At 44.6% G+C, this 8,726-nt stretch overlaps 1 protein-coding gene across 1 annotated transcript in view; it reads right to left on the bottom strand.

Moving 5' to 3' along the window:
* Positions 1-570: 570 nt before the first annotated feature.
* The window catches only part of LOC121697239 (vang-like protein 1), a 33,258-nt gene continuing 25,102 nt past the window's right edge, over positions 571-8,726 (bottom strand). The window contains exons 4-8 of the mRNA XM_042078667.1: positions 7,413-7,548; positions 6,818-6,838; positions 6,358-6,592; positions 4,829-5,085; positions 571-4,088 (exon numbers count right to left, since the gene is read on the bottom strand). Of these exons, the coding sequence (XP_041934601.1) occupies positions 4,058-4,088; positions 4,829-5,085; positions 6,358-6,592; positions 6,818-6,838; positions 7,413-7,548 (680 nt within the window). The 3' untranslated portion in view covers positions 571-4,057. The remainder of the gene's footprint in view (positions 4,089-4,828; positions 5,086-6,357; positions 6,593-6,817; positions 6,839-7,412; positions 7,549-8,726) is intronic.

Here is an 8,726-nt window from a genome sequence, read left to right as displayed (position 1 = left end):
ACCTCACTCACCGCTGGAGCGCAGAGCAGGATTAGGAGAAGTGAATGGGCGCTAGATGGAAGGAGAGTGCGACGTGCGTCGACTTAATTCCGCTCGCTAGACAGGACGGCGTTATCTTATTCTCTGGCAAACATGCGGAGACGAAACCAATACCACCCCAAATCACTGTCATTCTTCTAGATTTTTTCCAATTCGGATATGGAACTATTACTCTAATGTCCCAGATTCCAGGGGACATAGTCCCAGTGATTGTCATTGTCCTGAGATTTCCCATTTTTGATATAAATGGAATCTAGATTGGCATGAGAACATTCCACACTAGCATCTTTTGTTGCCCTCAGAAATGCATTGAATGGTTTTGAGGGATGACTACTTTGTACAGTGATGTAGGCTAGTTTAGGCATACAGTATTGAAAAATATTGTTATGATAAAAAAAAAGGTTGGCTTCTGTTGCATCTCATTTCACCCTAGTCACACACACGCGCACAAACACACCCACACACGCACACACACACACACACTCACACGTCACATACATTTCTGACAAAGGCATTTCGAGGAACACAATGTAAAATACTCATACAAATATTTATTTTGTACAAATGCAAGGTTGTGACCTGAAGACATATACCTCTTCCTTCAGTGTGTATTTGGGAGGAAAAAAAACGTAAAAACCCATTGAAAAACACTTCCTTTTGACAGTTGGTGAGGGAGCGATGATCAATGTGATCAGGATTGGCATAACATACATTCATACGTACATCTCACAAAACCCTTACATACATGTTAGCACGTATCCACAAAAGTGAAAAAGAGATCTACAGCACATACAAAAAAACACCAATTTCCATAATTAAAAACTCCAAATCTCAGACTGACATAATACTTTAACCATATAAAAGATAACTGCCATTGGTCAGTTCTTGGGGGTTTTATGCTTCTATTATGGGGTTGTTTAAACTTATAAAAACAATGAAGTGCGTAAAACTAAAACATGTCATTTACACACTCCCTGTGGCATTGACTTATGCCAACAACTGTGAATAACGCAATAAAGCATGAACATCTTCACATGTAAATCAGCTGTGAACTTCCTATTATGACAGGTAGGTGGCGCTTGTGGCCATGTTTTAGGCTCTGAAAGGGACTTGATGGAGAGCCTAATTTACCGTGGGTAGTCTTTTCCCCTCCCTGTTTCATTGTCCATTTAAGAATGAAAAGAAGTATAAAAGATTGGGGAATCATTAGTATTTCTCTTCATGCAGGGCTATAAAAATCTAATCAGAACAGGGGTGATAGATTAGGCCACACCCAACACTAGAAGTCCATCTTTCAAAGTTTCTTCCTTTTTCTCATAAGAGCTGTTGAAGGATATATGTACACAAAACAGGCCTACGACTTCTTCTAAAACACCCACACCACTCAAAAGCACAACACTGCCCCGTGATCGCTTTTGGTCATACTTTCTTTCTTTCATCATTCCTCTCGTTTGACACAAAAGCAGCAGTCATTATAGCAGTAATGAGATTAGATTCATGCAGCTCCGCTGTGTGTGTGTGTGTGTGTGTGTGCGCGCGCACGTGTGTGCGTGTGTGTGTGCGTGTGTGTGTGTGCGCGTGCGTGTGTGTGTGTGCGTGTGTGTGTGTGTGCGTGCGTGCGCCTGGTCCACTGCTCTGTGGTTATTTGATGGAGTGTTTAGAGTGGTTTTATAACCCCAGGGCTGTGTATTCACAGGGCCGGGCTCTGGTGTCTGCCGTCCTGATATGACGGGTATGTGTGTGAGAGAGAGAGAGCACTGAAGACATGAGGCTTAGAGAAATAAAATAAAAAATAATAATAAAATAAAATGAGCAGCAGCCAAGCGAAACTAAACTCCAAACGTATGAGGACACATAGAGGTTGTGGGAGGACTCTTTCATGAAAATTTCAAAGTATCCATTTCCCTTTGACATCACCACAGCGCCTCTTTTCAAGTGCAATCTCTGAACAGGCGGCTGTCAGCACTGCCACTTGATCACCACAGAGAAGGAGAGAGAGGGAGAGAGAGAGGGAGAGAGAGAGGGAGAGAGAGGGAGAAGAAGAAAAGAAATTCATCTCTAGTCTAGTCCCTCCCTTGTGTTCTTTACTGAGAGCAACGTAGAGCAGCAACAACACGTCCCTCAACACTCGTGGGCTTTGCGCGTGGGAGATGGCTCGCCACCATCTCCAGTGACCCGGCGACACAGCTGCTCTACCTGCTCAGACCACCGGGGCGGCTCCAGATGGGAAACGCCGGGCGATGTCCACGTCTCTCGACCCCCCTCACCCCCTCCCCAGCCCCCCCCCCAGCCCTATCCACCATCTACAAGGCAATCTGCTTGGGTTTTTCACCTTGTGAGAAAGCACAGAGCGAGTGATCTTTAGCCCCAAGCGGCCTTCTCTGTACAAAGTGAGGGGGGTTAATAGGCTGTTCATGTAGGTGGCCATCAGCTTGCGTGTGTGTGTGTGTGTGTGTGTGTGTGTGTGTGTGTGTGTGTGTGTGTGTGTGTGTGTGTGTGTGTGTGTGTGTGTGTGTGTGTAGGGGCTCAGACTGAAGGGAGAGTGGATGGGGTCTGACATAGCAGGATTAGGAGTCTCCATCTAAACAAGCAGTGCTGGTTAAACTCTTGTGTCTGGTGATTAAACAGATAAAGGGGGTTAAACTCTTGAGCGAGAGAGAGAGAGAGAGACAGAAAAAGAGAGAGAGAGACTCTTCAGAATGAGAAGTGGGCCGTCCTGATTAGAATCTTAAATAGGGACCACAGGGGATGAGAGCAGCCAGAGTAAAAACAGAGTAAAAACAGAGAGAAAACAGAGAGAAAACAGAGGGAGAAAAGATGGATGATGGTGCAAACTGCACTGCCAAAACGGACACATCTGAAAATAACTGTCTGGACATTTAGGATTAAAAAAATATTTTTTCCCAAACATCTCACTTCATGAATCCAACCACAAAGCTATATATCATCTCTCTCATACGAGGGGTTTCGAACAGACAGAACAGTAAAAAAATCAATGAGAAACATGCTTGGCTCTGCTCAACCATATGTCTCTTTACAGAATCCCTCTTTAAGTCTCAAATCTCTTTCACAGAGAATAAGCAACAGACACCAGACAGTGAGAAAGACATTTTGGGTCCTTTTGAAATGATATTGTCCCCATTACCTTCTCAAATCAGAGATCAAAACTAAACTAAGCTATGAACAATAAAACTTTGGTTATAATCAGGAACAAACATGCTTCATGACATCTCTTACAGACGTATGATACAGGTATGATAGTTAGAATTGTTGGGGCTAAAACAGGAGTGTTTTATTAGAATGAGGCCTGCTAGCACGTGTGGCTAACAGGCCCGTAGTATTGAGAGGACCATATTATTATGTAATACAACAGGCTAGCATGTGTAACAGTGAGCAATGAGTGCATCATTTTTCTTGGTTACTGCTCAAGTAAAGTGCACAGGTATGTGCAGTGAGTCAGTGGTACAAACATGGAATTGGGTGTTCGAACAGAAACAGGATCTTGTTATTTTTACAAGAGAAATTACTCATTTTTTGAAGGGGCGGGGCGCCAAAGAGACTTTGTCCTGACATGCTACACGAACATCTGAGGATCCCTCAGATAGGAACCTTCAGATCTGAATTTGAAGAGAGGAAGAGGACACTTGATTTCATGATCAAAGAGAACAAAAATATGTGCAGTTAGGATGTGTATAAAACAAGGGGTTATAGTGTTTTCATATACACACATGTACAGAAACAGACACATACTGTGTGCGTGTACATTGACTATAAGCATAATTTAAATATATACAGACATGTTTCATGTTTCATGAGAATCAGGAAATCTTGAATGATTGCTGCATGGGCTGTTTAGGTCAGGATATGTAATCAGAGATTGAGATCGAGAGTCATGTTGCTAGTCGACAGAGGCAGAACGCAAGCGCGCGTGCGTCGTTGTTGCTATGGCAACCCTGGGGGAGCACACCGAGGTAGCTAGACACCACGCCAGTAGACGGGAAGAGTAGCCTACGGAATCCTATGCCACTGTGTCCACATTCCAGATACCCCTACGGAAGGAAAGAGTGAACATACACACAGAGAGAAAAACAGAGGACTAGATTGAAGGGTAGAACCAACACGTCGACATAAAAGAGGAGAAAAAGCAGATAAAAAATGAAAATCAAACCAGAAATGGATGATTCAAAATGAAGTGAAATGATATAAAAGAACATAAAAATGATAGCCAAACACAGGCTACACCTCTTCCACAGTGTATAAAATTTAATTTAGTTTCCTGTTTCCACAAGTCCTGTTCCACTCATCATTTTATGTGTTTGGCTGAAAAGAGTCCATAGCACACACACACACACACACACACACACACACACACACATACAAACATGCACGCACGACACACATGCACGCACGTAAGACACGCGCATGCACGCACACATGCACGCGCACACAAAAACACACACATGGTAGCCTCTTGTGTGTCTATACATCTCAAAACAGCTACACAACTCTTTCCTTATTTTTCTTGTAACTTTTTTTACATCCAATACATAAACTTTTTGTCTAAACCTATAAAAGAAAAAAATATTCAAATGTGTTTTCATACATATTTATATATATATTCATATATATTATAAAATTGTGTGTAGATGAAAAAAGATGTTTTTTTCCTGCAAAAAAAAAATAAAAAAGAAGAAAAAAATACAAACAGAAAAACAAGGCAAATGAAAAACAAAACAAAAACAAACAAAAAAGAAAATACAAAAATGGCCAAATAATCCAGTGTTCCTACACGGAGGTTTCCGACTGCAGCCGGAGCACGAACTTGTGGGACTTGGGGTCGATGAACTCCTCGGAGAGCTTGATGTAGGGGATGGCCTTGGTGGTGACCACCAGGCTGAAGTCTATGCACTTGAGCAGGAAGGCCGTGCCGTCCCTCAGGCTGCTCGTCACGGACGCCTCGCTCACCAGCGTCCACTGGCTGGCCATCCAGCGCTCACGCCCGTACTGCAGCGTCGGGCCTGGGGTCAGGTAGCTCTCCAGGAACGCCTGCGAGAGGGGACGAAGAGTTGGGGGTCATTAAAAGGTCATTTAAGTATTCATTAAATATTAAACTATTTATTTGTTATGCATCCTTTTAGATGGGCCATTAAAGGTCATGTAAGGAATACTTTATATTGTCTTGTGGCCTTTTATTTATGTGCTTTTTATTGATAATTTATTCAACCAGGGTAGTCATGTTGAGAGCCCTGGCCAACAAAGGCAGCAAGCACCATGCCAGAAAGAATGTGAAAGAAGAGGAGGATGTTTGGCTAACAAGACAGGATCAGACTGCAGTAACCTTTGATCCAGTGCAAGGTTTAGCTCTCCTGACACGGCTGAGAGAAGGGAAGGGAGGGGAGGGTAGGGGAGTGGAGGATTACAGGGTGGAGGTGAAGTGAACATGGGACTGAGGTTAGCTGGAGACAGTCTCTAACGCTACAGTAGATCACCATCAACAGTCCCATTTACTGTACATGGGTTTCATCGGGGGAAATATGATCTGAATCTTGGTGAGAGTAATCACAGTATCAATTCAAACATGTAAAATCAACACTGGTTAACAACGACATGGATGTGCAGAAGTTAGGGATGTGTCTGTAGAAGCATTGCATAGCATTGGTGGCGTATGATTAGGGTATGGGTCTGTAGAAGCATTGCATAGCATTGGTGGCGTATGATTAGGGTATGTGTCTGTAGAAGCATTGCATAGCATTGGTGGCGTATGATTAGGGTATGTGTCTGTAGAAGCATTGCATAGCATTGGTGGCGTTTGATTTCCATGTGTCCACCACACATCTATCCTGACCTCAAGAACACAAGGTCAAATTTAGGGTGGTACTCCCGTCCCCTAATACCACATCATTAGCCCATGATCCCACACTCCACTGCCCATGCTCTTCACACACACACACCTTGGGCATGTCAACTCTCCTCAAACACAACACCACACCCGGACACACACACCCCTTGGGCGTCGTCATATCAACTTCCCTGTGACAAGAGCATTAAACACACACACACACACACACACGCACACACGCACAAACACACACACACACACACGCACACACGCACAAACACACACACACACACGCAAACACACAAACACACATGCACACACACACACATACGCGCACACACGCACACAAACACACACAAACACACACACACAAACACACACACACAAACACACACACACAAACACACACACACACACACACACACACACACACACACACACACACACACACACACACACACACACACGTGCACACACACCTTGGGCGTCATGTTGTTGGTGATGCAGAAGGCCAGGTGTTTCTGGATGCTCTCCATGCTGTGGCAGTGCTGCTGGCGCGTGGTCCTCAGGTACTTCTGCAGCGCCCGCGCCATGGACGGGAAAATGGCCTGCGCCGCCTCACGTGGGTCCATCACCTCGCCCGGCGGCTTCTTCAGCTCCTCCTCCTGCATGCGCCTCACGTGCGTGAACGCCTCCTCTACCGCCACCACCAGCCTGGGAGTGGGAATCACACAAACATGGATTAGGAAGGAAGACAGAACTTAGGATAAGTATTTGAAAAGCTGATTGAAAAGACAGCAATAGATCTAGACTTTACTTATGGTATAGTGAGCATTTCTTGCTTTAAATTATTTGAATTGAGATGATTAGGTTCCAGTCACAATGGATATATAATTATTTCACAAAGTAGCACATTGTTCAGATTCAGATTGTATTTACTTGTATTCACTTTTCGACGTCCTGGAAAATGTAGCAATGAAGCGTAGAAAGAAGATAAATAAAGAAATTGAAAGAGGCATAAAACTAAATGCTCAATAAGCCATAACCTTATAATAAGCAATAAAGCAGACAGGAAGAGGATTAAATCATCAGTGCAGTCATGAAATCATACACATGAACACACACATACATACATGCACAGACACACACACACACACGCACACACATACACACACACACACACACTCCCTCAGTCACTCACACAGGGGCTGACAAACACAAAGTCACACACATGCACACAGTGACACACCACACACAGTTAAACACAGTTACACACAATATACACACACTTACTGAAACACACACACACACACACACACACACACACACACACACACACACACACACACACACACACACACACAGGGGCTGACAAACACAAAGTCACACACATGCACACAGTGACACACCACACACAGTTACACACAACATACACACACTTACTCATTCAAACACACACACACACACACACACACACACACACACACACACACACTTACTCAAACACACACACATACACACTCGGTCCTTTCACCTGGCTTTCCGTTTCCTCACGCGTCTCTCGTGGTCAGCCTCCTCGTAGTACAGCTCATTGTGACTCGTGTCTCGCCTCCTGGCCGCTGCGGCGATCATGGCCCGAGACTGACCCGCTGTGGCGTTATTTCCAGGGCCTGCACAGGGAAGAGGACACAGTGCATCATGGGAATGCATTCCCTAATTCATCATGACATGGCAGAACGACAAGCAGGCCCTGAGTCAGCAGAACTGTCCTGTTTGAAGCAGGGATGGAGGTTATTCTAATAGCATAGATAATGTCCTCAAGTGAGTCTGGTGTATTTACACTACAGTATACAACTCCATTAGCAATGGGCACAGATCAAATGCACTCTGGGCTCTGAGTCCATGCTGCAGCTGCGTGAGGCATTGGCTTGTGGTCTAATAAATATACAGAGAGGGATGTGAGTGTGGATGTGTGGATACTCAGGCTTTGACTTGAGGAGTTAGCTTGTACCTGCTAGGAGAGTGTGTAGATACTCAGGCTTTGACTTGAGGAGTTAGCTTGTACCTGCTAGGAGAGTGTGTAGATACTCAGGCTTTGACTTGAGGAGTTAGCTTGTACCTGCTAGGAGAGTGTGTAGATACTCAGGCTTTGACTTGAGGAGTTAGCTTGTACAGTACCTGCTAGGTTAGTGTGTGGATACTCAAGCTTTTTGTACCTACAAGGCCACACCCAGGAGTAGCGTCAGAAGAAGTGACTTGTAGGACTAGTCTGTCAGGCATGTGTGTGTGCGTGCGCGAGTGTGTGTGTGTGTGAGTGGGTGTATGTGTGTGTTTGTGTGTGTGTTTGTATATGTGTGTATGAGTGTGTGTGTGTGTGTGTGTGTGTGTGTGTGTGTGTGTGTGTGTGTGTGTGTGTGTGTTCGCAGGTTCAGTCTAACCTAGTTCTGAGTCTCCTCCCCATCCTGTCCCTTATATTCCCCATTGTTTGCCGTGTCAGGTGGCTATTTATAACCAAAACAGCCCATCCTGTACTGCTGGGGAAGCATGTGCCAACAGACGTGGAAAAACTCATCATGGTGCGTTTGCTTTGGTCTGACCTCGCCCATTACTTTAACACTCTGCTGCAAACACACACACACACACACACACACACACACACACACTGATCCCCCCCTGACCCACAGGGTCAGATAAGATAACAGGAAGCAGAAGGAGAAACTCAGTGAGGTCACTCCTCGCTAAGCGACGGACTGGTCCATTTCACAACATAGGTGTCCATACAATGGACTGTTCCATTACAAACAATAGTAATCACTGTAACTCCATAAGTAGAAAGTTGTTTGTGTGT

This window comes from Alosa sapidissima, chromosome 2, assembly GCF_018492685.1.
Source record: "Alosa sapidissima isolate fAloSap1 chromosome 2, fAloSap1.pri, whole genome shotgun sequence".
Classification (NCBI taxonomy): Eukaryota; Metazoa; Chordata; class Actinopteri; order Clupeiformes; family Clupeidae; genus Alosa; species Alosa sapidissima.
Note: the sequence above shows the minus strand (reverse complement) of the source record. Positions and strands in the feature narration are given on the sequence as shown.